This window comes from Cornus florida, unplaced genomic scaffold (assembly GCF_030987335.1).
Source record: "Cornus florida cultivar Cherokee Brave unplaced genomic scaffold, ASM3098733v1 CherokeeBrave_3.0.0_Hap2_Chr03, whole genome shotgun sequence".
Taxonomy (NCBI): domain Eukaryota; kingdom Viridiplantae; phylum Streptophyta; class Magnoliopsida; order Cornales; family Cornaceae; genus Cornus; species Cornus florida.
This window is the reverse complement of record NW_026775573.1, coordinates 92,512,672-92,540,390: the sequence shown is the minus strand read 5'-3', so window position 1 is coordinate 92,540,390 and position 27,719 is coordinate 92,512,672. Positions and strand designations below refer to the sequence as shown.

The window sequence follows — 27,719 nt, the reverse complement described above, 5'->3', positions numbered from 1 at the left end:
CTACTACATTTATGATTTCTTGGGTCATAAAACTGATCTCTTTCCTTCTAAATTTGCAGACATCCGGTTTAAGTACTTGCAGTCAAATATTTGGAATAATGTCCCCTCTACGCGGGTCCTCCTTTCCTTTTTTCTTCTTGAGGCGATCTCTAGGAATCCTCCTCTGATCATTTAAGGTCCTGAGGAGCCCATCGATTTTGATGCCTATCATCTTGAAGCCGAGCCCGTTTCTTTTGTTCATCCCCTACTCTTTGAATCGGCAATGGAACTTCCACCTCCCAGAGCTCGCCTCACTAAAAAGGAGAGGGAGGCAGTTGCTAAGTTGGCAAAGGAGAGGAAGAATGTGCTCCCTGAGGTGAGCAAAACCCTCACCCCTCAGAAAGAGAAGGGGGTTTCATCCGAGCTGGCACTTAAATGCCATTTGCCGAAGGATGCTCCCACCCCAAAGCGCCCCAAGCTCATGGCTGGGGCCTTCAAAGGCAAAGGTGCCCTTGCTGCCATTGCGGCTGCCGATGGTACTGCCGGTGGCGATTTTGCTGGGCCCACCAAAATGTGGTTTCCCGAAATGTTAAAGGCAAATGGTTCCGCTATTACCCTCGGCGATTCTGGGGTCGAGGACCCAGAGATTATGATGGGTTTGGCCCAGAGGAATGTGGCCTCCCAGAGATGAAATCCTTCAACAGCAGATGAGTGTTAATGATCTTCTTTCTCTTGCTCCTCAGTCCATCATGGAGGTAATCACTGGACTCCCCCTTTTTTATTTTATATATATATATATATATAGATATATATTTAAATAAAATGATTTTCTGCTCTGCATAGCAATTTCGTGATGTTCGCCCTCTTGAAGAAGCTCTCGTCCGACTCTCTTTAGGCAAACCAGTCTACTACCCTTTAGAAGAGGGTTGAATTTTTAGAGGCCTCCCTCAAAGATGCCCAAAACGAAGGTCTAAAGAGGCAGAAATCTGTTGAGTACTTTGGCAAGAGGGCCAAAGATTTGGAAAACAAAGCGGCTGAGTTGGAGCTGCAGCTTGGGAAGGCCAACTCCATGACTTAGACTTGTAAGGACGGAGGTCTTGAAATGTTCACGTGATTCTCCCAAATTGCCAATCTTCGCTATGCTAAGGGGTTCAGGCTTGGCTTTGCTCAGGGCCAGGTTCCTCTAGAGGAAAGGGAGTATGCCGATGCTGATAAGCATGACGTGGAGCAAGGGCTCCAACATATTGGGGAAAACGCTGAACTATCAGTTGGGGCCGGTGAGAGAGAACTTGCCGTTGTGTTGAAGAGCAAAATGACCCCTGAGGTTTTGCCCCCACTCCAGTACAAGTCAAACTCTTTAGGTCACCCTGTCCTCGCTGTTGATGCGCCCCTCCCTCCTCCTGATTCAGCTGGAGTGCAGCTAGCTGATGCTTTTCCTGAAAATTTCACCAAGGAGGGGGGTGCTCCTGTTGTGGATGATGCTGAGAAGAAGTAGGAGAAGAAAAAGGTTTTTTTTTTTTTTTTTTTAAGACGTAAGGTATATCTTGCATTTTTTGTAATGGAAACCCCCTTCTTATTATTATTATTATTATTATGATTATTGAAATGGACTTTCCTTGTTATGTTCATCTCCTTATTGCATGGTGTTGTCTTGTTGCATTTTTTGTGTATTTTTTGGGAGGATGAACTCAGGATCCCCCTTTGTTTTTTGTTTGTGACTGGCGTTGGATTTTCGGGTGTTAAGCTCTTCAGGCCTTCTCCAAATGTTGTAATCGGTACTTGGGGCCGTTTGGCTTTTTTGCCCTTAGCTAAATTTTGCAAAGGTTTGATTTAGCGTTTTGCTCTTCGGGCCTTCACCTTTTGTTGTGATTGACACCTGGAGTCGTTCAGCTTTTTTGGACTTAACCAAATTTTGCAAAGATTTGATTTAGCGTTTGGCTCTTTTGGCCTTCGCCTTTCGTTGCGATCGGCACCTGGATCGTTCGGTTTTTTTGACTTAACCAAATTTTGCAAAGATTTGATTTGGCGTTCGGCTCTTCGGGCTTTCGCCTTTTGTTGCGATCGACACTTGGGCCGTTCGGCTTTTTTGGACTTAACCAAAATTTGCAGAGATTTGATTTGGCGTTCAACTCTTCGGGCCTTCACCTTTTTTTTTGCGATTGGCACCTGGGGTCGTTTGGCTTTTTTGGACTTACCTAAACTTTGCAAAGATTTGATTTGGCGTTCGGCTCTTCTGGCCTTCGCCTTTTGTTGCAATCAACACCTGTGGCCGTTCGACTTTTTTTGGACTCAATCAAATTTTGCAAAGATTTGATTTGGTGTTCGGCTCTTCGGGCCTTTGCCTTTTGTTGCGATAGGCACCTGGGTCGTTTGGCTTTTTTGGACTTAACCAAAATTTGGAAAGATTTGGTTTGGCGTTCGGCTCTTCTGGCCTTCGCCTTTTGTTGCGATCGACACCTGGGGCCGTTCGGCTTTTTTGGACTTAACCAAATTTTACAAATGTTTGATTTGGCGTTCGGCTCTTTAGGCCTTTGCTTTTGTGGCGATCGGCACCTAGGGTCGTTCGGCTTTTTTGGACTTAACTAAATTTTACAAAACTTGATTTGGCGTTCGACTCTTCTGGCCTTCGCCTTTTGTTGCGATCAGCACCTAGAGCCGTTCGACTTTTTTGGATTTAACCAAATTTTGCAAAGATTTGATTTGGCGTTCGACTTTTCTGGCCTTCGCCTTTTGTTGCAATCAACACTTGGCGCCGTTTGGCTTTTTTGGACTTAACCAAATTTTGCAAAGATTTGATTTGGCATTCGGCTTTTCGGGCCTTCGCCTTTTGTTGTGATTGGCACTTGGGGCCATTCGTGTTTTTTTTTTTTTTTTAGGCCTAGGCCTTGCTTCCATATTTGCGCCAAAAAGGGGATTGCAAAGAGTGACCACTTATAACGGCCTGCCGTTATCAGTGGGCTCTCCTTGGCAATTTTATAATCAATGGGTCGTACTTAATTAACATAAAAATAGTTTATTTTTTATTCCATGTGGGACAGAGCTCGACTTAAGGAGATTCTTTCTTTATTGAGAGGGGTTATGATGGCCGTAAAAAGCACAAATGAAATTGTTTTGTTGGTAGTACCTTTTGAGATGCATTGTATTTCAGGGTCTGTCTACTTTTGATCCATTTAGGTGTTGGAGCCTGTAGGCCCGCTTTCCGATTATGTCTAAAACCCGAAATGACCCTGTCCAATTTGGCTCCAGTTTCTCCACATATCCATCTGCTTTCACTAGTAGGAGATTTCACGAGTTGAAGCTTCTGTACCTAACTCTTTTGTTGTAGCTGTTCATTAATTTTTGTTGATAAGCCTAGCCTGATTGCTGCTGCTTCCCTTTTTTCTTTTAGGAGATCCAGATCGTGCTTTAACAACTGGTCATTTGTTTCTTGCCCCCATGACAAGTTTCGGATGGTTGGGGCGATCATCTCAGTGGGTATTACCGCTTCGGTTCCGTAGGCTAGGGCGTAGGGGCTTTCGCCTGTGGGACGTCTCGGAGTGGTGCAGTATGCCCAAAGGCGGGTAATTCATCCAGCCACTTTCCCTTCTTCTCCTCGAGATTCTTCTTGATGTCGGCGAAAAATGTTTTGTTGGTTATTTTCGCTTGCCCATTTCCATGGTGATGGTACACTGTCGACATCTTTTGGTTGATCCCGTACTTATCGAAGAACCACTTGGTATGTTGATTGTTCAAAGTTGTGCGATTGTCAATGATGATTGAGCGCGGGATCTCGAATCTACATATTAGGTTGTTCCAGATGAACTTTTTGATCTGTACATTGGTTACGCTTGCATACACCTCTGCTTCTACCCACTTGGTGAAGTAGTCAGTTGTTAACAAGACATACTTCTTTGGGATGCAGCTGTGGGCAAAGGACCTACTACGTATATTCCCCACTAAGCAAACGGCCATGGGCTGCCGGTGGTGTGGAGGTCTTCTGGAGGCTGGTGTATGAGGGGTGCGTGTCATTGGCACTTATCGCACCTTCTGGAACACTCTTCGGCTTCTCTTGCCATGTATGGCCAGAAGTAGTCTTAGGTTAAAGCTTTATGAGCTAGTGATATTCCTGATTTCCGCATTCTCCTTCATGCAGTTGTTTTAGAACTTCTTTCGACTCCGTGGGGTCAGGCATCTTAGATATGGCCTCGAAAATAACCGTATGAAGGTTGTCCGTTAATGACCAAATATTTGGCGGCTTTCAACCTTAGTTGTCGTGCCGCTTCTTTTGAGTCGGGGAGATTTCCTCTTTCTAGGTATGCGAGAATTGGATCCATCCAACTTGGTTCCCATGACTAATACTTGTAGTGGCTTTATGATGTTTGAAGTGTCTAAGATGTCTACAAGTACGATCCTGACCATTAAGTCGTCAGCTCCAGAGGCAACGGAGGCCAGCCGATTGGCAATGGGGTTCTCCACCCTTGGAATCTGATTGAACTTGATTATGTCAAAATTCTTTGCTAGTTTTTCCACTTCCTCTTTGTATGCGTTCCTCATTTCCTCCTTGGGGATGTATTTGCCCTTTACCTGCGTGATCACAAGCTGTGAGTCACTATAAACTTGTAGAATTTTTACCAGGAGCTCTTTGGCTAACTTGAGTCCTGCCAACATTGCCTCATACTCTGCCTCATTGTTTGTGGCGGGGAACTCTAGCCTAATCACTTGGTGGAGTTTGGTTCCTTCAGGGTCCTAATTTCCAACCCTGCCCTTCTCCTTTCTGGTTGGTGGAGCCATCCACGTATAACTCCCAAAGAGGGTCGTCTGGGATCTGCTCTTCGACTTTTGGATCAGTTTCTAGTAGGAAGTCTGTAACCACATGTCCTTTATTTACTGTCCGGGGTTCATACCATATGTCGAAAGAACTCAATTCAATCGCCCACTTGTTATTCTTCCTGAAAGATCTGGCTTATTAAGAATTGCTTTGATTGGATGAGCTGTTGGATCAATTATCCTATGTGCTTCAAAGTAATGTCTGAGCTTTCTTTTGCTTGGATCTGGGCAAGAATTACTTTCTCAGCCGTTGAGTATCTGCTTTCGGAGTCTGTCATGGTTTTACTAGAGTAGAACACTGGGTGTTGCTTTCTCTCTGTTTCTCTTATCAGGGCGGCACTGGTTGCCGTTTGAGACACAGATAAGTAGAGGTATAAGGGCTCTTCGGGCGTCGAGGCAGACAAGATGGGAGGATTGACCATGTACTCCTTAAGTTTAGCGAGGGCTTCCTGTTATTCATTCCCCTATATTTCCCCCTTTTTTTTGCTTTGATGGCATCGAAAAATGGGTTGCACTTGTCAGATAGTCTGGAAATGAAGTGACTGAGGGCTGCTATCCGCCCGTTTAAGACCTGAACGTCTTTCATGGTCTACGGCTCTTTACTTTACACCAATTTTGCTATTTGGACGGGGCTAGCCTCTATTCCTCTTTCGTTCACCAGATGCCCAGGAACTGGCCGGAGGATACCCCGAATGAGCATTTCGCTGGATTTAACCTCATCTTATTTTTCCTTAAGGTATCAAACACTTCCTGCAAATGACATGTATATTCCTGCTGTTTCTTGCTCTTGACCACCATATCGTTTATGTAGTTTTCAACAGTTTTTCCGATCTGTTTCTCGAATACTTTGTTGATCAGTCGTTGGTAAGTCGCCGCTGCATTCTTGAGTCTTAACGACATCACCTTGTAACAGTAGGTTCCTCGTTCGGTGATGAAGGATGTCTTCTCCTCATTCGTTGGGTTCATCGGAATATGATTGTAACCTGAATAAGCATTGAGAAAAGTTATCCTTTCGTACCCAGTTGTAGTGTCCACCATCTGGTCGATCTTTGGGAATGGAAAATTGTCCTTCGGCTTTGTTCAAGTTGGTAAAGTCAATGCACACCCTCGATTTGCCATTTTTCTTTTAAACGACGACTACGTTGGATAGCCATTGTGGGTATTGTACCTCCTGTATGAATCCTGTTTCTAGGAGTCGATAAATTTATTCTGAAATAATTATGTTCCTTTCTAGAGCGAATCTTCTTTGTTTTTGCTTTACTGGTTAGTAGCTTGGATCTACGTTCCTTTGCAGCTACTTGGTCCCCCAGATGTTTACGACTTCCCAACCGTTGGGGCAAATGCACCTCATGACTTGATGTATTGTTGAGGGTAAGTTGTAGGTGGGATGGATGTCCACAATCGCGAAATTCTCCCTCAGAATTCTCTTTACCGTGGTGACCAATAGCGTGACTACGCCCATTGGTTCCACTCGTCTCCCATCGAATCCTACCAAGGGATTCTAAGTGGGGCAGATCTGATCCATGGTGATTTTCAGCTGCTCAAATATTCACTTGGTTATAATGTTGGCACTGCTGTCGGGGTCAATTAGGACTCTTCTGACTAAGCAGTTTGCCGCTAAAAGGCTGATCACCAGAGGATCCTGATGCGGCTGATGTACCCTCTTGAGGTCTCCCTCATGGAAGGTGATTTGGGTGAAGCCCAACCTGTTTTTAACTGAGTTGCTTCCCCAACCCTCCGTAGTTTTTGGGCTTGCTTGAGTTGTATTCTGTAAGAATTTTATGGCTGTTCATTCTCCTCTGGATGACTGTGGATCATGTTGAAGACTAGAACAGGTTGGCTATCCGTTGATGCCTTTGGGATAGATTTAGCTTGCTCGGATGATTTTTGATGGCCCGAATCGAGTAGATACTCAGCTAGTTCACCTTTGGCTATCAATACCTCTACTTGTCTCCTTAGGCTCCTGCAATCGTTGGTTAGATGACTGAAATCACTATGGAAAGCATAATGCTTACTCTGGTCACTCTGATCCATTAGTTGTCTGATTGGTGGAGGGACTTGGAATATTTTCCTGCCTTTGGTCTCTTGGTGTATCTTGGTGTTGGTCCTAGTGCCAATTTGTGTTTGCCTCTTTAATGTCAAAACTTGGTGTTTCAGAGCTGCCAAGGGCTTATATCATCACTATTGTTGTGCACTGTGTTATATCATCTCTCAGGGGTAGTATAGTCTTTTGCCATCTTGTGATACAATTTCACAATGGTTTAACAAAGTACATTGCATGTATTTAGCTTGTTAAGGCCTGTTCTCTGTGTTAATTGAGGTTCAACTTATGAAAATTAGCTATAGGGGTATTCAGGGGTACTATGGTCATTTCGCAGCTGTATTATATGTTTATACATTTGTTCAGATAGCTGCATTGCATTGAACAGCTATAAATTAGCCTACATTGTGAATTACACAATCTCAGCAACAGATTGATGCTGAGAATGACAAGTGGCTGTCTCAAGGGCATTTTGGTCTTTCTACTTGAAGCTCAAGTGTGTGACACGTTGTTGTGGTCCTAGAATGAGAGTGTATACACTATATTGAATTACTTAATCACCAAGTCTTAGATAAGAATGCTATTATAATGAGTTGTAATTTCTGGTATGCTAAAGGACAAAATAACTTAGTTGGCAAGGGCATTATGGTCTATTCACAACGAGAATGTCAGAATATTCTCTGGCCGCCAATGATTGGTTACAGGTGCTATGTATATATCCTTCTTATAGTATGACTTGTATAGTGAGCTTGAGTATATATATGCTGTTATAGCATTTCTGCAGCTGAAAGACTTTTTGAAAACCCTAATTGTAACCTGCATTGAACCTTTCTTGAGAGCTTCATATGAACCAACATTTCTAAGGTCCATGATGATGATCTGAACTTGAAATCTTCATAGAAAGTCACTGAATTGATCATTCTTGCTGTGTTCATCATGGAGTCCATTTGCTGTCAAGTTTTGCTGGTGCAAGGGCTGGTTTGAAGGTTCACTTTAGGCCTGAGGTTGCTATGGTGCTAAATCAAGGTTAAGACAGGTATATTTTGGCTATTTACATTTGCAGATCACTTGTTCTTGAGGTTTACTTTGCTGCAAATGATTTTTGTATCTCAGACCTGTGATTTGAGTTGTTTTCTGATTTAGCCTTGTGATTCATATATAGATTGATTATATCTTGCTATACAATGTTTAATCTACATGCGAGCAAGTTTATTTTGATGAATCAATGCTATTGAAGTTGATTTTTGGACAGAACTTTGGTCACCTTTGGTTTTGACCTACTAAAACCCTTGTTCTTCATTGGGAAGCTGCTGTCAAGGCCTTATTGATGTTGTATTGTGATTCACATGCTATACTTATCTTGTTTATCATCTGAACATGTTTGTAATAGTGATAAAGGCTGTGGGATTGATCTCAGAATTTTGGGGACATTTCAATTTTACCCCTCAAACCTTAGTTTCAGCACGAGGTGTTCTAAATGCTACAGATTATTCTTTTGAGCTGCACAAGCACTCTTATCTTTTGTGTATGCTTGAATATTGTTGATATTCATACTTCTTATTGTATTTGGTGAGCTGTGAGAGCTTACAGGGTCCAAGCAAGGGCGCTTAGGACAGGGGGAGTGTTTTTGAGCATTGTGTTGAGTTAGTGTGTGTGTAGAGGCTATGAAAACTAGTGTTTCAACTTGTATAAGGGTGTGTGTAGAGTGTGAGACAGCTAAGTGCGTAGTTGTCAAAGGCGCCGAAGGCCCGCGCCTGAGGCGCAAGGCGCCTCCAGGCGCCAGGTTAGCGCCTTGAGTCTACTCAAGGCGGTTAGGTTATATAAGGCGTGCGCCTTTACTATCAAGGCGCGAGGCTACAGGCGCTAGAAAGGCGCGCCCCGCATGAAACTTTTGTTTTTAACTTATTTTCCTTATTATTTTTTGTTTTGTTTGTTATATTATTTGTATTTTGTATTGTCTTATTTTAAACTTGAAAAGTTGAAAGCTCAAAGCCAAAGCCTATTGCAAGTTTGCAACATAAAAAACGAAAAAAAAAAGAGAAGCAAAGGAAGAAGAACACAGACAGAGGCAGCGAAGTACTCACTCGGGACTCTCGGATCTGCGTCGGTTCTCTCCAGGTTAGTTCTTCTTCTTCTCTCCTTCTCTTCTTCTTCTCTCCTCCTTCTCTTCTCAGATCTGCCGGATCGGTGATTCGGTCAGATTTTTTTTTTTTTCTTCTTCTTCTTCTCTTCTCTCGAGTCTGGGCCCTGGGGCCTCTCGGCTCTTTCTTGCTAGACATTTTATGTCATTTATTTCTATTTTTCTTCTTCTTTTTATTTTTTTTATTTATTTTTTTGCCTCCAGTTTTATTCTGCTTTTTCTTTTTTTCTTTTTCTTCTTCTTCTTTTCTTGAGTCTCAGCTCCCTCCTGGCAGATTTGTTTTTTTTTTTTTTTTTGTTCTTTTTATTTTTTTATTTATTTTTTGTTTCTCCAGTAATTTTTATTTTTATTTTTTATTTTTTATTTTTTTTTTCTCCTCTTCAGTCTCGGCTCTCTCCTGGCAGATTTTTTTTTTCTTTTTTTTTCTCTTCTCTTCCGTCTCGGCTCTCTCCTGGCAGATTTTTTTTTTTTCTTCTTTTTATTATTATTATTTTTTTTCTTACTCCAGTTTTTTTATTTTTTTTTCATTTTTTTATTTTTTATTTATTTATTTGTGTGAGGTACTTTATATTAACCTGATTTATTTGTGTGAAAAGTTGTATTTGTTCCATTCTAACATGTTGTTGGTTTGAGGAAATGCATTGCACATTCAATATCCGATCAAAGTTTAGGTCTGCATCGAGTGGTCTATTAGCATCCTTTGTTAACGGGACCATACCGAGCATGACCCTCTTTGTTTCAGCATGATCTCCCACTCGAAGCATAAGTTTTTAGGCGTGCACAGAGGCACGCAGCTCACTAGAAATATTTCAATACTAAACCATTGGTAAACCGTATCCTTTCTTTAGGCGATCAAGTAAACAACAAAAATATGTAGTATCGGGAGAATGAATAACGAACTGCAGTTTAACTGATATGTCAAAATGTTGTAACAAACATAGCAACTATGTGCATATTCTCTAATCCATATCAAACCAAATTTCTTGAAATGCGACAAAAGCAGAACATAGTCAAATCTTTCCTTTAGTCCTACATTAAACAAGGGCATCCAGCAGCCAAGAGTGTTAAGAGTAGAGTCACAAAGTCTCCCCTATATTAGATCGAAGAACTGGAAAATATTACTTCAGATATTAGGCATTATAAGAATCGACTCAATGTGACACAATGAATTTTCCCAGTCAGTGTCTACTTAGAACATAATAATAATAATAATAAATTAAAATAAAACAAATGAAAAGTTAATAAATTATTCAATATCCGGATTTGCACATTCAGAATTTACCATTTACTAATAATAATAAAATCATAGCATGCATCCAATTTGAGCTAGTGACCAAATTCTAATGAGAGTATGAGACCTTAAAGAATAATATTTTGTTTTTTGTATTCTGCCAAAGCTTTGTATTTATTTTTTTAAATTGAAATGTTAATATTGCTAATTGCTTTGAATCTCTGTATTTATTTATTTATTTGCCAGAGTTGTTGCAAACACTGATTACATGATGCTATTATTTTGTTATCTTGAATTTGATTGTAGTTTGTACTTTAAAAGATGCCTAGTGATGGTTCAAGAAAGGATCCGGCATGGAATTACTCACATTTGGAGAATCCGAAAGATACAAATGCCGTCACTTGTAACTTTTGTGCAAAAGTTACAAAAGGAGGTATTTATCGAGCTAAACAACACTTAGCTGGAGGGTATAGAAATGTGAGTGCATGCCCAAGATGCCCATCTAGTGTTAGAGAAGAAATCAAAGAGTACATGAGTAAGAAAAAGGAAGAAAAAGATCAAATGAATTTGTTACCTAGTGATGAAATTAATTTCATTGATGGAGAGGATGAGGATGACATTATGGAAGTTAACAATCGAGGAAAAAGGGTAGCCAGTGCAGGCAGTGCTAGTGTCAATTCCTCAAAGATGCAAAAGCAAAAGGGACCGATTGATTTATATTTCACTCCCAGACCGGAAATTGTGGTACAAAAAAGAAAGGAGGGGGGAAAACAAACAGCCATTAATGATGCATGCAAGAAAGAGTTGAGAGGAAGAGCGTGTGCTGCTTTTGCAAGGTGGATGTATGATGCAGGAATTGCATTCAATGCTGTTAAGTATGATAGCTTTGCCGAGGTTGTTGAAGCAATTGGACAATATGGTCCTGGCATGAAACCACCTAGTTATCATGAGGTGAGAGTTCCTTTGCTTAGGAAGGAATTGGATAATACCAATGCTTTGATGAATGACCATAGGGAGGAGTGGTCAAAATTTGGATGCTCGTTAATGGCAGATGGGTGGACAGACAAGAGAGGGAGAACATTGCTTAATTTCCTAGTAAATAGTCCAAGGGGAACCATGTTTATTGAGTCGATAGATACTTCTTCTTTTTCAAAGGATGGTGACAAGATGTTTGACTTACTTAATAAATTTGTCAACCGCATTGGAGTAGCAAATGTCATCCAAATCGTCACAGATAGTGAGTCAAGCAATAAGTATGCTGGTAAGAATGTTCAATGTTTATAACTTTTAGAATTTACATTCTTTACAAATATATAATTTAAATCAATTTTGATTTACTCATTCTCTTTATATCATTTATTCTTTTTTCCGTTTGGTTTCAAATAGGGAGGATGTTAGAGAAAGAACACCCACATTTGTATTGGACCCCATGTGCTGCTCATTGCTTAGACTTGATGTTGGAAGACATTGGGAAAATACCGTCTGTCTCTAGAACAATGCAGAGGGCAGTGGAGTTGAATAGTTATATTTATATGCGACCAAAGTTGTTGAACATTATGAGGAACTTTACTCACAAAAAGGAGTTGCTTAGGCCTGCTAAGACTCGATTTGCTACATGTTCCATCACATTATCAAGTATTCACAAGCAAAAGAATAACTTGAGAAAGATGTTTACTTCAGAAGAATGGAATCGTAGTAAATGGGCGAAAGAGGAAGCCGGTAAAAGAGTTGCTTCTTATGTTTTGATGCCTTCCTTTTGGAACAACATTGTCTTTAGCCTTAAGGTTTCCGGTCCTCTTATTCCGGTTTTGAGATTAGTTGATGGCGAGAGAAAGCCTCCCATGGGATACATTTATGCGGCTATGGATAGGGCTAAAGAAGCCATTGCAAAATCATTTGGGGGAGTAGAAGATAAATACTCAGATATTTTTGAAATAATTGATAAGAGGTGGAATGTTCAACTTCATCGCCCTTTGCATGCAGCAGGTTATTATTTGAACCCAGAATATTTTTATTCAAATTCGAAAATTGAAGAAGATGAAGAGATTGCAAAGGGTTTGTATGCATGCATTGCAAGGTTAGTCCCGGATGTCAAAGACCAAGACAAAATTACTGAGGAGCTGTCCTTATATTCTAAAGCTGAGGGCCTCTTTGGTAATCCCTTTGCTATTAGACAGAGAAGTACACGAGGACCAGGTAAAGTGGTAAAGTATATTAAGTTAGTATAGCTAAGTGTTAAAATTATTTTGACAATAGAGTCGATAGAAAGATGAAGCTAAAGTTGCTAAACATCATTATTAATTTTTTTTTAATAGCCAATTGGTGGGAAGCTTATGGCAAGTCAACAAAACTTCTCCAAAAGTTTGCTATAAAGGTTTTAAGCCTTACTTGCAGTTCTTCTGGTTGTGAACGAAATTGGAGCGTGTTTGAGCATGTAAGTATATACTATTTACTAACTAGGTTTGTAATTTAATTGCTGAAAATTAAAATTTTAATTTTTTATACTTACTAGTTAAAGTTGAATTTATTGCAGCTTCATAACAAGAAAAGAAATAGGCTCGCTCAAACAACATTGAATGATTTAGTGTTCATCAAATATAATAGAGCATTGAGGCGTCGATATAATATGCGTGACACTCTTGATCCCATTTTACTCGATGACATTGATGAGAGCAACGAGTGGTTGACGGGGAGGATGGATGATTCTGATGCAGAACATGATCTAGTCTATGAAGATGATTCCTTGACATGGGGTGATGTTGCTAATTTTGCTGGTATTGGAGAGGCAAGCAGGCCGCAACGGTCTACTAGATCAAAATCTAGTTCTAGTTCACGGTTACCAACAAAGGGAGCAGGAAGTTCTTCAGTTCGACTTGTGGATGAGGATGAGGATGATTCAGATGAGATAGAAGAGGATCCTGAGAATTATGAATCATTTAGTGATGATCAAAATGATGTTATGCTTATTGATGACGAGGATGATATTTAGATTCATTGGTATTGTCTTTTTAGGAAGAATGATGTTTATGTTTGTTTTAGTTTTATCTTATACTTCTCCTTAGTTGACTTTTGCATCTTTATGTTAATATGTTTGATTATTCACTGTTTTGAACTCAAGTACTTGATTTACTTGGTTTTGGCATCTTTATGTTGAATATTTAACTTAAGTAATTCATTTAGTTGACTTTTACATCTTTCTATATATTATTGCATGATTTGCATCTTTAATACTTTATTGGGTGGGTTTTGTTTTTTTTTTTTTTCCAACGTGCGCCTTGCTTCAGTCGGGCGCGCGCCTCGCCTTGCGCCTTGCGCCTCAGGCTCCAGGAGGCATTTGCGCTTTTGTGTGCCTTGAGCCTTTAACAACTATGGCTAAGTGTGTAACTACTTGCATACAACTAGTGGAGCTTATATTGGCTGAGGCCAAGAACCAAGGTTTTTCCCTATTGAGAGGGTTTTCCTTATGTACCTCGTGTTCATTGTATTGTCTGTCATCTTTGATCTGTGATGTGAAGAAGAAGGATTTTAAATTGACCAATTCACCCCTCCTCTTGGTCCAACACCTTGCCAGTGTGGTTTTGAGTGGTGTGGTCTTCTCTGCTGTTCGTGATCTCTTTTCAGGAGCTCTATTTTCAATACTCGGTGGTTCTCGTTGAGCTCTCAGGATGTTCACCCGCTCCCTTGGCCGGCTTTCCACCATAATTAGTGTTACCCTTTGTTGTCTCGTCATCTCATTCTCCTTGAGTCTGATATAATTCTGGGCCTTTGCATTTAGTTCTGACATGTCCGACGGAGTCTTTTTCACTAGCGAGGAGTGGAACCTTGTGCCCTAGATCATGTCTATTTTGAATTCTTCTATGTCTGTTGCCTGATTACTGTCTGGAATGCCAGAAGATTCCATATTGAACCTGGTGAGGAAAGTTTGGAGCCCTTCGCCCTTCATATGCCGAATGGTAACTAGGCTGGAAGTAGTCTTCTTTTGCTTCTTATTTCCGCAGTATTAGGCCAAGAATGCTATGCATAGCTTTTCGAAATTGAGATTGATTTATGTTACTTGTTCTTGAACCATTCCAACGCCACTCCTGTTAGGCTGGATGGGAATATTTTACACATGAAAGGATCGTTTCGTGCCTCTAGAGTCATTTCTTGGTTATAATGGTCTAAATGCAAGAGAGGATCTCCGGTTCCATTGAACTTAATGAACTTTGGCATGGTAAACTTCTAAGGTCTTTCGACCTGCTCTATTTTGTCCGTGAAGGGAGTCTTGATTATAGAGGCAATGAATTCTCTCACCATGTCTTCACGTGTCTGGGCTTTCAGTCCCTTGATCCGCTCGTCCTCTTCTCTTCGGTAGCTTGCTAGAACATCGGCTCGTGGCAAGTGTTGATGATGCTCATTTGGGACCTAAGTATTCCGCCTCTGCATGGGATTGGCTTATTGTGTCATCACCATCGTGCTACTCTAGAGCAGTGCGTGGCACATTGAGATTCAGTGGTTGCCGAGGGGCCCTTGACTGCTGGAAGGGATTGTTGAGCCTTTGGGCCAGTGGCGCTGGTGGTGGGTTTAACCGCTGGTTCTGATGTTCGGGTTGAGGACTGAGCGGAACCGGTTGCTAGTCCACTAGGTGAGGTGGATTGACCTGCCAGGTGGCAACCCGAAGTTCCTCATTTTCTTGACACAAAGCGTTGATCTGTGTTGTGCTAGCCTCGTTGGCTTGCCTTGAGGCATTGATCTGTTCAGCGCTGGCCTCATTAGCTTGGCATATGGTGTCAAACTGTGCCTGCATCTCCTCACACATTTTTTGTATGATTTCCAGTTGCTGCAGTTGAACGGCATCTAATCCTGTTGCCATTCCGGAGCAATGTATCATAATTCAGAATAATAGTGAGAGGCTTTTCGTAGCTTCCCATAGACGGCGCCAAAGTGTAGGTGCATAAAATCTCGGACTGAACACTAAGGTTCAATTTGGGAATCTCAATGCTCAAACACTCAATTGAGAACAATAGAAGGTTGCTAAAATACTCCAAAATAACCGAAGGGAAGAAGAAGAAGTATACAGCCATTAGCAACTTAAGAGAATAAGATTAGAAACAATGAGATCAAGCAAGAACAAGGTCAAATAGAACTCAATCCCTTTCATTTGGGTCTTGCCCCCTTATTTATATCTATACAAGGAGATTTTTATGGGACTGTTACTGACTGTTATATATATGGACATTATTTCCTGATTTCCTCCCGATTCCTTGTGATTTTGATGGCGGGCATTACTCTCAGTTGTGTTGACCAAGGCTTTGGATTGGGCTTGCTGGGCTTTGTTTTGCTTTTCGGCCGATTAGGTGTTTAGTGTTTTCCTTCTGGACCTTTAGTTGCTTGGTGCGGTTTTGGGCTCTTGGCCCAATATCTTTTGGTTGGCCTTTTATTGACATTGGCATCTTGTGAGTGGTGGGAAAATTTTCCTCCACAATACCGTACTCAACACAAGACCTGAATAAAGAAGTTGAAAACTTGTGATTATCATTGTTGTCCTGCAAGGAGCTGGCCTTATACAAGCAGAGACTTGAATCTCAAAGGTTATTCGTTATTGTGTTAGACCTTTCTTTGAAAATATTTGCTTTTGGAAAGTTTACGAAAAGAACTTTTTGTATCTTTATTGAATATAAATATTAGATATCTCAAGGAACTTGTTTAAAAGCTTCTAGAAGAATCCCTTTTTTAGCAATAGGAGGTTTTTTTTAGATGGTGAAAATGGTGGCCTTAGCCTCAAGGAACAGGTGTAATATCACCAGCAAATGCTCTTTGCTGCCCTTTAGTCATATTCAAGACTATGCTAATAAAAAATTGATGTTTTTTTAAAAGGATTATCTGATTGCTGCATTAATTTGAGTACTTGAAAGTTTGTTTAGAAAATCTACGTAAGAGGTTAGAAATGTTACTTGGAAATTATTGTATTCCTACCTTGTTGATCCATTTCATTTTTTTGTTTGTACTTCTGCTATGAGTTGTTTTTTTGTTTACTTAAGGATTTTAAAGTAATATATACAACTCAACTGAACTCAATAAAATCTTACCCAAGAAAATTACTAAACAGATAAAAATAAAGAAAAGAAAATAAATTATAACAACACAAAGGCTCATCTCAACTGGTTGGCTGCATGGATACTGAGCTGTTACACACTTGCTCATATTATATTTTCCTTACTATTTACATTATCCTTAATGCGGAGCGTGTCATTCTCTCTCATCGTTGTAATTAATGGTTTAGTTCTTAGTCAAATTTACTCATTTTATACATTCTTTTCATATTTGCAATTTGACCTTATCTTATAGTCACTGAGCGTTTTGTCTAATAGAATATATATATATATTTTTTTGAGAAGTAAATATATATTAACAGAGGTGCTCAAAGGGGAGCGACCCTTAACAAAGCAAACAAAAGACGCAAAAGGCGCCATTACAACGATAAGTTGTCAACAAATCCAAAAAACTGTCCAAAGATGAACAATTTTTCCCAATAACCCAAAAATAAAGAGAATGCAAAATATTCGACTTAATAACCCACACTGGTGACTCCTTTCCATCGAAAGATCTCCTATTCCACTCGTGCCACAACCCCACCATACACAAAGAGGGGCTACCCTCCAATCTTTTAATTTTGTCTCATAGAATATTGATGGTCTAATAACTGTGTTGAGCAATTTTTCTTTTAGTTTATGGGTATGCATACAAAAGCATTCCACTTAATCTTATCTGCTTTGATTCCACGAGTAACATATTCTCCAGTTTCTCTTTCCTCGTGGATAAACAAGCTCGGGTAACCAGAGTGTTCACACTCAGAAATCTCTTGGGTTTTGATCTTCAATACATCCCCATTATATTTCATGTATTCTGTTTTTTATTCTATTTATCTTAAATCCTTTCCATTTTGGAAAATATTTGGATCATCTCTCGAAATCTTAAATAAGTATTTATCCCTGCTTATTGTCATCAGAAAAGGAGTTCCAAAAGTTCTTGTTCATCTTTAAATAAGTCTAAGAAAAGATAAAGGTTTGAGTAAGCCCGTGTCACTAATCTTTAAATAAGACAAAAAATTATAAATCTCTTGAAGTAAACCTATTTTGCACAGTTGAATTTTTATATAACATCTCTGTAATTCTGTTTTTTCGTCTACCTCCACTGTCCTTGCATCATTATCCCATTGAGAAGAGGAGGGTGGTTTCTCATCACATTGTACTTCTCTTTTGTTTTTTAAATAGTCGTTAATTCCTTTTAATTATTTTGAATCATCTTCTTCGTAGTCTCAACGACTGGGGAACAATTTCAAGGATCTATTGGATTTATATAGTGGAGGTGAAATTCCCATGCAAGAGATGGCTGACAAACTAATGAGGAATACAGTTAAAGATGACGAGAACATGCTGCCTCACATCTATTCTATTGAGTGGGAGTACCAATTGAGTTCCATATTTGTTGAATCAGTAACTCCTTCAGTAAGCTTAGGCTCTCTCTTCTCTCTCTATACATATATGTATGTATGTATGTATGTATGTATCTGTTTGTCTGTCTGTCTATCTTTGTGTGTGTGCATGTATCCTTCCAAAGAAACATCTCAAGTTTCTCTGTTGCATAGGGGCTTTATGGAACAAGAAGCACCTCTGCGTTGTCTCTTAAAACAAGTGGGGAGGTAAGCTTCTATGAAAGGTATGTTGAGAAGGAAATATGGAAAGAGCAGACAGTGAACTACCAGATTGAGAATATGACGTAGAAGGGTAGTTTCTTGCCAGGCTTCTTTGCTGAAGAAATGTATTGCTGATCCTGTATTGATTTTAATTGGAATAATCCGCACGAGCAAGATCATATCAAGGCAGATGTGTGACAATTTAGCTAAATAATCTTGTAAGTCAATGCTCTCAGCTTTCTTACTTATTGTGTTTCACAACTTTATACGTAAACAGTCACATGCAGACTAACAAGTTACTTTGTGGCACCTCTATCTTTTACCCTGCTCCTTGATTTGCATAATAGACCTAGGAATAAAATCTGATGACGTTAAAGATGAGGCTGTATAAATTGTTAGCAAGTGGCTTCATGACCAAAAGGTGAAAATTGCAGTGGTTTTTGACATGTAGAATGTGTTTTATCGACTCTGTTGTGTTGCGCATTTGCCATGTTACCATGTAAAAATTTTGTGTAGCTTTTCGGTATTATTTTCTTTTCTAAATCTTATTATTCTGAGAAAGTTTGTAAAGAGTTGAAGATAAAAATAGGCACTTCATGGTTGTCTATCCTGAACGGACCATAACTTTTTGCAGCTGCACCTGCTCTTGCCCTGTGGTGGAAAATACTACCGATATCCCAATCTAACGCATTTAGCTTAATTATAAAATATTAATAAGTTTATGAGTATGTTCAACTTCTAAGAATCTGTTTTTAAGCTTTAGAAGCAATGCACCAATCAACAAATATCTAATAGTTAAATCAAATCTAGTTAGTTGGGAAAGCGTAAAAAAGTTGTTTTCAATAACAACTAATATGCCAACTCAATGAGGGACAGAATCAGATAACATTTCACAAAACAGTGTCTACAGCTTTTTCTTTTTTCTTTTTTTCTTTTTGTGTGTGTGTGTGTGTTTCTTGATTGTGTGTGTGGGTTTGTGAGTAAATGAAGAATTAGAACTAGAGTGTAGTAGGTTCTATGATACGTGTAACCATTTTTCGGTCTCTTGACGAACTGAATCAGGTCTCTCAAATATTTTACTATTTATTTTAATCAAGTTACATGATATCCAGATTGTTTGTAATCTTTTCTTGGTAGGAAGGTGTGCAAGATACCAGTTGATGGACTCATTTAATTAGATCATCTAATAATGTGATTAATTCTATTCCAGTGCCATATATTATTGAAACTGTACATATATACCTGAATCTATATATATATATATATGATGCTCTAGGAAAAGAAAAATCATATACAATAAAGATGCCTGGGTGTTGTATTCACAATAAGAACTTCCTTCCAAGTTATTGAGATGACAATATGGTTTTTGTGATCTTTGAGTCCTAAATTTGTTTGAAGAGGGCTACACTGTAAGCATATGCTTCTGTGACATCAATGGAAAGTAAGGGGTCAAAATATATATACATATATGTTTGTGTATATAATATATACTCAAGCCAAAGATCATGTTTTAGCATGGAAGTCTTTTTTAATATATTGGTAGATAAATCATCGCCTGCCCAACACAATTTTGAAGTAAGTTCATTTCATTTAACCGTTGAGTTCATGTTTAATGTCATTGGAATTGGTTGTGATGGTGAAAATTGTAAGACTAACGAATTTTCAGCGTCTGATTTGGAAGAGGTTCTGGATTTTGAGGGTTGAATTTCCTGCTGATTTTTGTGGAGATATCTCGTATTCATGGCTTGCTTTGGTATTTTTCTTTTATTATATGATATTATATAGGGTAAAATGCAAACAAAAAAAAAAAAAAAAAAAAAAAAAAAAATCCCTAAACTATGGGAAAACCTGCAACAAACTAACCCCTGAATTACCAAAAATTCAAGAAACCCCCTGATTTATGCAAAAAAGTTGCAGATCATCCGGCCGAGGTCTGGTGAGATTTAGCTGTTAAAATTTGTTAAATTATTTTAAAAGACAATACTACCCTTAGAAGCATGAAAGGACAATAGTGCCCTTAATTTCCAACTGTTAGACCCCAATATCCCAATCTTGCAACAAAGCCAAACATGGCTTTAACCAAATTTCCCCAAATCCATACTCTGCAACTGGTTGGGTTTTCTCTTGGTGTTCTTGGTGCTTAATCGGCTGTTAATCTTGGTGAATGAACATCTTGTTTTTGGGAGTTGAAAAATAACCTATCACTCATTGTTGTGATTCTATACATACATTCAAAACTCAAATCATTGATTTAATTTCTTAGTAAAAGTTGAATTCACAGTTGATTTAATTGCCAAGAACTAATTAATTGTGCGTTCAGATTCAGAAGTTGTATGGAGAATTTGCTACAGTTTTCATGCTTATTTGTGTACTGACATCAAGAGCTCAATGAAGCCAGGGTTAATATGTTTTGGAGACGAGAAACTGAGAATAGGAGAGAAGAAAAAGAATTAATTGGTTGAGGATCACTACAATCATATTATTCTTGAAAACAAGAGACAATGTGCGTCACGCATATCTTGAAACCCAAGTTTGATATCTTTATGAAATGTCCCTGTATCAAAATTGCCAAAGCAACCAATCGGCCAGTGACTTAGCGGTATCAGCCTCTTACCTCCCAAAGGAAAGTTAAGGGTACAAGTCTCAGAAGAGACGTGTGTGTGAGTACCAACTAGGAAAAAAATAAAAAATAAAAATTGTCAAAGCAAAGACAAAAGAAAAACAAGAAGAAGATTTTGAGAGCAGATAGGAATTATTATCAAAATGAAGAAAAAAAATACTGCATATGGGTATAGGAATTATTGTCGAAATGAAGAAGAAAAAAACACTGCATATGGGTTGGTTTAATTCGCTGGAGGCGAAGAAGACGAGTGATTCAGCTTCTGTTGGGGGAAGCCGCCGTTGCGAAGAGGAGAGGAACGGAGGCTGGACCAGTTTTGGGTTTTTGAATGGCTGGATCTGGCAAGGCCGATAGTAACCGACTTTCTCTCTCTGCACTCTCACATATCTGCAATCGTCTTTCACCCATCTTATCTTTCTCCTCATAACTCTCACCATTCTCTTCAACATCGTCACTTCCGAGTCGGACTCGGACCGAGTCACCAACCTTCTCAACCTCCAAGCCCGATCTGAATTCGGGATCATCTACCTCAACGTCCAAAACCTCAACCGCTTCATCACCTCTTCAAACCGCTCCCGCAATCTCAAGGATGATTCGCTTCAAATGGACGCCAGAGGCTTCTCCTGCTTGGCCGAGTCCATGGTTGAATTCATCGACTCCAAAACCAAGCTCACCATCAGTGTCTGTAATTTGGGAAAAGAGAGATGACATGGAGGGGGTTCAAGGTTTGATTTAATGACGAAGGTTGCTGTTGGTGAGGTGATGAATTTGGGTGGTAGCACAGCTGGGCATAGATGAGTAGAGAGATAGAGTGTTTTTGGGTCTGCAAATAAGAAGAGGGTCTGCAGTTGGTTTGATATTTGTTTGCCAAACTGCGTCGTTTTATTGGAAGGGCAATTTCATCTTTTTTCTTTTCCAGTGGCCTGAGTGGGTAAATTGCAACAACTTCAAAGTTCAAGGGGTTTCTTGTAGTTCAGGGGGTTAGTTGCAAAACCCTCATAATTTAGGTTTTTTTTTTTTTTTTTTTTGGTGCATTTTACCCTATTATATATGTATATCATTTTTCATTTGGGTAGATAAACGATAGGAACTAGTTGTAGATAGTTGGAAAGTTTTGATTCTATGAGACTTATTTGAACTAGTAGTAGATAGTTGGAAAGTTTTGATTATATGAGACTAATTTAAATAAAACCCATACCAACACACTCCCGAATCGTGAGAGTGCAAGTGTAAGTTTCTTGTCAAGAAAATAAAAATTATTTTAGAATATGTGTATGTTATTATGCTTACCATTATCGCTCTTAACCATGGAGTCTCATAGTAGATAAATTATTAGGACATGATTCTAATTTCTAAGTCTAATAATAGATATATATACATATATATGGGTTAAGTGCGCTAAACCCCCTAAGCTTTCTTCTCTCTTCCAAAAACCTTAAGAAAGACACTTGACTCCCTAAATTATTCTGCTTATTGCAAAAAAAAAAAAAAAAATCAAATTCTGTTACTTAGCCATCTCATATTTAAGGCCAAGTGAAAGGGAGTACGTGACCCATATTGCTTTGAGAAAATTTTATAATCCCAAATATACCCTTATTCGAACAAATTCACCAGTGTCATGGTACTCCTTTATAATGGACCACAAAAACACAATCAACAACCAATACTTCACCAACCCAGCCACATTCAGACTCTATTTGTTTGGACGTAAAATATTTTTTAGAAAATATTTTTTTATTTTTTAATGTTTGGTTATCATAAAATATTTAAAAAGAAAAAGTATATTAAAATTTAACAAAAATAACTTATCTATTAATTTTTGATAAATTATTTTACATGTTCCGGCCAATGAACTCGACCTCAACATTGATGTAGACGTTTATCCAATACCGACAAAGTAAAAATAATAGAATATTTTACCTGAAAAAAAAAAATATTTTTTAAAAAAAATATTTTATGTCAAACCAAACAAAGCCTCGTAGTCAAAGCAGAGGTCTTCCCAACAAGCAAATTCAATATAAATGCACAGAAAGAATTGATTCCAAAAATCACACCCCACAAGTCGAATTTGGCCTCTTCGTAGGAAGCAATCACAACCCCAATTATGATTGACATCATGTTTGCCATTAATTCCGATTTGAAGCTCTCTTTCTTGAAGAGATTTCCATTGGTTGCGATCTGGTACGACCAGGATGATGTACTTGTTATAGACGATGACGGTGAGGCTGAGGAAGATCCAGATGGCCACATAGGTGTAGGATAGGAGATCATCTTGATCGCGTTGTCAGTGGAATGGAGTGGGTTGACCGGGGGCACAAGATAAGCAGGGAGGGAGGGGCGTAGGATTAGAGGTATCTGCATATACGGTATGAATATATATATAGATAAATTTTCTCTTTGGAGGGTTAGGTGTTGCTTCTCTATTAGTTTTGAAAATTACATTGCCATAAAACTATAAAACTACAAAACCAAAGGACTAATTGGCTCAGTAATATCACCTGGGGTTCGAATTTTGATAAAGATAGAGTGTATCTGTAATTATTTTATTAGTAGATAAATTATCACATGATTTCAACATGTGACTGACTGGGGATTACGTAATTTGTTTACGTATTATTTGATAATTGATTGAGACTTGAAATGAGCTTGAAAATTTATACATATTCTCTTAATCAATGCACCATGTAGGCAAATGTGTAGGAGCAATATTATTTATTAAGTGTTTCTTTTTTCTTTTTCTTTTTTTTTTTTTTTTTTTTTTTTGGTGGTATTGTGCTAGTTAGTGGGAATTTAGTTGAACCGACCAATGATTTAGAACTATGTCATAATAATTTTTCTGAGCTCGTGCAATTTAAAAGCTGCCCAGGTATATACAAATATTGTATTTTAAAAATTAAAATTTTATTTTGAAAGGTATCTTAAAAATTAATTGAAAAACAAAAAAGTGTTGCACAACGAGAGTGGGTTAGAGTGGACTTATAAAGTGTTGCGGGTCCATATTTCAATCATCAACGTGTATAGGGGACAATTTTACTACCAATTGACAACCGTGTCCGTCCTAGAAAGTACCGGAAAGAAGACAGAGGGTTCGGTTTTTGCTAGCATCACAAAAGAGCCAATTGTCTCGTGAGGTGTAATGCACAAAGGGGTACTAAGAAAAATTCAACATTAGTATCATGTCGTAATTTGTCAATTTTAACAGGATTTGGTGATTGGCAGTGGTTATCATTATTATTTATTTTATTTTATTTGTTTTGAGCAGTAAGTCGGTATCATTTTGGTCATTGCTTTTGCCCTTAATAACATTTTGTTAATTTAAACTACTCTAATTCCTAAACTTTTAATAACGCTATTTCTTTCCTTTTTGTTTGGAAACCAATTATGCTATTTCTTTTTTATAAGCTACTTTTTAAAATAAATAAATAAATTTGTGAGATAATATTAAAATGTACCATACACAGTATATATAAAAATTATAAAATTTGAAATCCCATAACCTACATTTTAGTATTTTACCAATTTATACATCTAACTAAATAAACAAAAATATAAAAAAATAGTAAATAAAATAGGGGAAAAAAAAAAGGAAAAAAGAGAGAATAAAAACCCTCATCCTCCTCACCTCTCCAACTCTCCTTTCTTTCCCCATTTTTCCACTGCATTCTCCTACAATACATATATAATCACATTGTGAATTAATGTTAAAAAGAATACTACAATATATATAAATATATGTATATGTATACATATGTGTATGCGTTAGTCCAGGGCGTTAGGACCAGCACAAGCTTTCAAAATAGGGCTCCAAATCCACTGTACCAAAAACTTTCTACCCCTCCTACCATTCATATTAAACGTCCTCCCCTCTCTATCCTTCATCACCTGCCCTATATACCCGCCACCGCCACCCGACCCGTATAACCCCTCACACAAGTCCCCGATCTCCGTTGGGGCCGTGGGGTCCTCGCCGGCGTACCACGCGTTGATCAAAGGGTTCGTTGCCAGCTCAGCCAGCTCGTGACCGATCACGCTGATCATACCGTCCACACCCACATCGGAATTCGGTGGGACAAGCGAACCAGGTCCACCACCCGCCATGTAAGCGGGTACCGCAAACGGGTAGGCACAGACTTCGGGGCATTGTTTACCCGAATTGCCAACCCACGCGTAGGGTAAGGTGTACCCTACCATTGATGGGAAGGTGAAGTAGTGGAACCCACACACCGCTCGGCAGAAATCCTGTACGGTCACGTCCGCGGCGGTTAAGATAAGGTAGATCCCGTTCTTGTGATCTACGGGGAGGGGTGCAGATCGGACGGCTGTGGCGATGACCTGCTGGATGGAGAGGCGAGTGAGGTGGGTCCCATTGGAGTATCGGTGGTCGGAGTACTCGCCGGCGATGAGGACGGTACGGGAGACGTTGGCGCCAGTCTGGTCAGTGAAGAGGGAGGCGGTGCGCCACCAGTCGGAGACGGAGGGGGAGGGGGAGGCACGGTGGTTGACGGTGGAGAGGGAGAGGAGGAAGTCCTTGATAAGGAGCTTGTGGGGTGGAGCCCACTTGCCGTACCAGATGAGGTAGATGTTGATCGGGGAGGAGAGGACTGGACCCATGTGGTAGCGAAGGTCTATGAGGTCTGACGAACCCTCGAATTTCTTGGATGAAGAGAGAGTTCGTGGAGGGAGCTTGGGGTTGTAGTACTGTGGGTGTGTGTCAAGGGTTTGAACTGTTGTTGTGGGTGAAGCAGAGTTAGAGAGAGAAAACAAGAAGAAGAGGAGTGAGAAGAAAAGGGGTGGTGACATTTTGTTTTGGGTGGTGGCGGCGGCTGTGGAGGATAATGGAAAGAGGTGGCGGTGGTGGAGGAGAGAGAGTTATGAGACATGTTTATAAAGGAGGAGGGAGAGGGAAATGGGCTGGATACAGCTGCCATGTGTGGGCGCACTGTTCTCAAGAGTCTCTCTCTCCTGCTCTGTTTTCTTTCTGGAAAACTGGGAATCGGCATATGTAAATGACTGGACTCACCAAGTTGCTGCTAGCTCATAATTTTTCATTTTTAGATAATTAAAAAGAAAAAGAAAAGCAAAATTTTGTTTAATTAATTATTATTATTTTTCTCTCTTCCTAGAAGAGAAAAAATTATTATTCAAATATTTTAAAATTATTATTTTTTAGAATAATTATGTGACAGTAAAATTTTAAAATTTTCAATTTTTGAGAGAACTTATAAAATTCTCTTCAAAAACAGTTTTTTTTTTTTTTTTTTTTTTTCAAAATCGTAATTTATACAAACCTTTCCTATGGTTTGCCCTAATTATAGGGACCACTCTTACTGTTTCGAAAATTATGCAGACCTCCCCTAAATATGAAAATAATTTACACGGACCTCCCTTATATGTGACGAACTGTTAAATACATTAACGGACCTGTCAAAATTATTGAAATACCCTCTCCTTGACATCTGAAATTACTAAACTACCCACAAGTTATTGAGTAAGCATTACATCAGCTTGTCTTCTCCAAAAGCGCGGCACTAGCATACCCTTCTGAAAGTTAGGGTTTACATACAAATTCAAGAAACTAGAAATTAATAATCCAAATCAAAGTTACCAAAATCACAATTACCAAAATCCTATGAAGCATGAACACCGATGCAGGACACGGGTATGATACGACACGGACACGGTAATACGACAAATTTCAAAAAAATAGGATACTGACACGACAAGGATACGGTAATGAAATAATTATATATATTTTTATTGTATATAAAATTTTAATTTCTCTTAATTTTTAATTTACATTAATAGACATGATCCATTTAAATTAAGTCCAATCCAAATTCTATTAAAATTCAAACAATAAATATGTAATATATATTTATATCCAATACTAGAATTTGTATCAATACTAAAATAATTTTAACTTTGTAACCAAACACAGAAGATAAGCTTAACTTTGTAACCAAGCACTGAAGATAAGATTACAATCTTATCTTTCTATCTTCCTCGGTCTTCCCAAGTTTAACTGTCTCCAACTTCAAAATTGAATTCCTCTTTTATTATCCAATAACCATTGAAAGAGGAAGAAAAAGGCGATCTTAAGCCTTTGGTTGAGATCTGTTCACACTAGAGAGACTCTAGCATAATCGGAGTTCTTGGCCAGCCACCATCTCATCCTTCTCTTCACTTTCTTCCTTCTCTTTCATCAATAACCAACCAGAACATGATCATCAGGTTCTTAATTTCCCCTCTCCCTTCCAGTTTCTCTCTCATCCCTTCCATTTTTCTTATTATTCTGAACTGCCGTGTCCTACACCCATGTCCTCCGGTGTACCAGCCGTGTCCTCTGGTGTGTCTCGGCCGTATCTTATGGCGTGTCCGACTTGAAAAAATGAATAAAAAAATAGGACACCGGTAGATCAAGGTCGAACACGTGTTCGAGGCTGGGATACGCGTGTCCGTGTCGGACACGTATTCGACATTGGTACGTCGGCCCTACAACACGTGTCTGTGCGTCATAGCCAAAATCAAAATCACAAATCCAAGAAACTAGAAATTCATAATCCAAATCAAAGTTACCAAAATCACAATTACCAAAATCAAAATCAAAATCATCACCAAAATCAATGCCTTCCAATGGAAAATTTTGATAATTAAATCAAAGTTACCAAAATCAAAATCACAAATCCAACAAACTATAAATTATTAATCCAAATCAAAGTTACCAAAATCACAATTACCAAAATCAAAATCAAAATCATCAACAAAACCAGTGCCTTCAAACGAAAAATTCTGATAATTCTGATCAGAAGCCAAGAAACTGGACGGCGGCATTACCATTTGATCCGCAGCCGCTTGATTCATGATCAAATTATTTGCTTCCATTGCCATCTGATCCGTAGCCGCTTGATTCATGATCTAATTATTATTCATCTGATCCACTGTCGCTTGTCTTCTCTGGAAGACTCGGCGCCTCCGCAAAAGATCGGTGTCGACTCTGCGAGTTTCGAGTCAAACTTGACTACGAAGTCGAATCGTTCGTCGAGACGGAAGACTACGTGGCACCGGAGATCATATTAGGGAAGGGCCACGACTTCGCTGTGGACTGAAAAAGCCGCTGAAGCTCACCGTCATTGAGGGACTTGAACGGTTATATATATATATATATATATATATATATATATATATATATTACATATAATATGTAATTATATAGACAAGGGTGTTTTA

The 27,719-nt window shown here is 38.9% G+C and overlaps 3 protein-coding genes across 3 annotated transcripts in view; 2 read left to right on the top strand and 1 right to left on the bottom strand.

The window, feature by feature from the left end:
* The window catches only part of LOC132300884 (uncharacterized), a 32,464-nt gene extending 10,473 nt beyond the window's left edge, over positions 1-21,991 (top strand). The window contains exons 4-5 of the mRNA XM_059798163.1: positions 17,493-17,684; positions 17,825-21,991. Of these exons, the coding sequence (XP_059654146.1) occupies positions 17,493-17,684; positions 17,825-17,959 (327 nt within the window). The 3' untranslated portion in view covers positions 17,960-21,991. The remainder of the gene's footprint in view (positions 1-17,492; positions 17,685-17,824) is intronic.
* On the top strand, positions 11,589-13,264 carry LOC132300882 (uncharacterized). Its single transcript, XM_059798160.1, has 3 exons — positions 11,589-12,393; positions 12,513-12,631; positions 12,731-13,264. Exons 1-3 carry the CDS (start codon positions 11,589-11,591, stop codon positions 13,184-13,186), a joined length of 1,380 nt encoding a protein of 459 aa, XP_059654143.1. The 3' UTR covers positions 13,187-13,264.
* A 2,196-nt stretch (positions 21,992-24,187) lies between the features above and the next one.
* Positions 24,188-25,480, bottom strand: LOC132300883 (protein EXORDIUM-like 5). The gene has a single exon (XM_059798161.1). It carries the CDS (start codon positions 25,290-25,292, stop codon positions 24,252-24,254), a length of 1,041 nt encoding a protein of 346 aa, XP_059654144.1. The 5' UTR covers positions 25,293-25,480; the 3' UTR covers positions 24,188-24,251.
* Between the last annotated feature and the right edge of the window lie 2,239 nt (positions 25,481-27,719).

Bases quoted from the DNA above. Each gene is read 5' to 3' on its own strand.
- LOC132300882 (XM_059798160.1), top strand. From the start codon at position 11,589: ATGTTAGAGAAAGAACACCCACATTTGTATTGGACCCCATGTGCTGCT. The intron at 12,394-12,512 runs GTAAAGTGGTAA...TTTTTTTAATAG, and splicing joins GAGAAGTACACGAGGACCAG to CCAATTGGTGGGAAGCTTAT. The intron at 12,632-12,730 runs GTAAGTATATAC...AATTTATTGCAG, and splicing joins ATTGGAGCGTGTTTGAGCAT to CTTCATAACAAGAAAAGAAA.
- LOC132300883 (XM_059798161.1), bottom strand. From the start codon at position 25,292: ATGTCACCACCCCTTTTCTTCTCACTCCTCTTCTTCTTGTTTTCTCTC.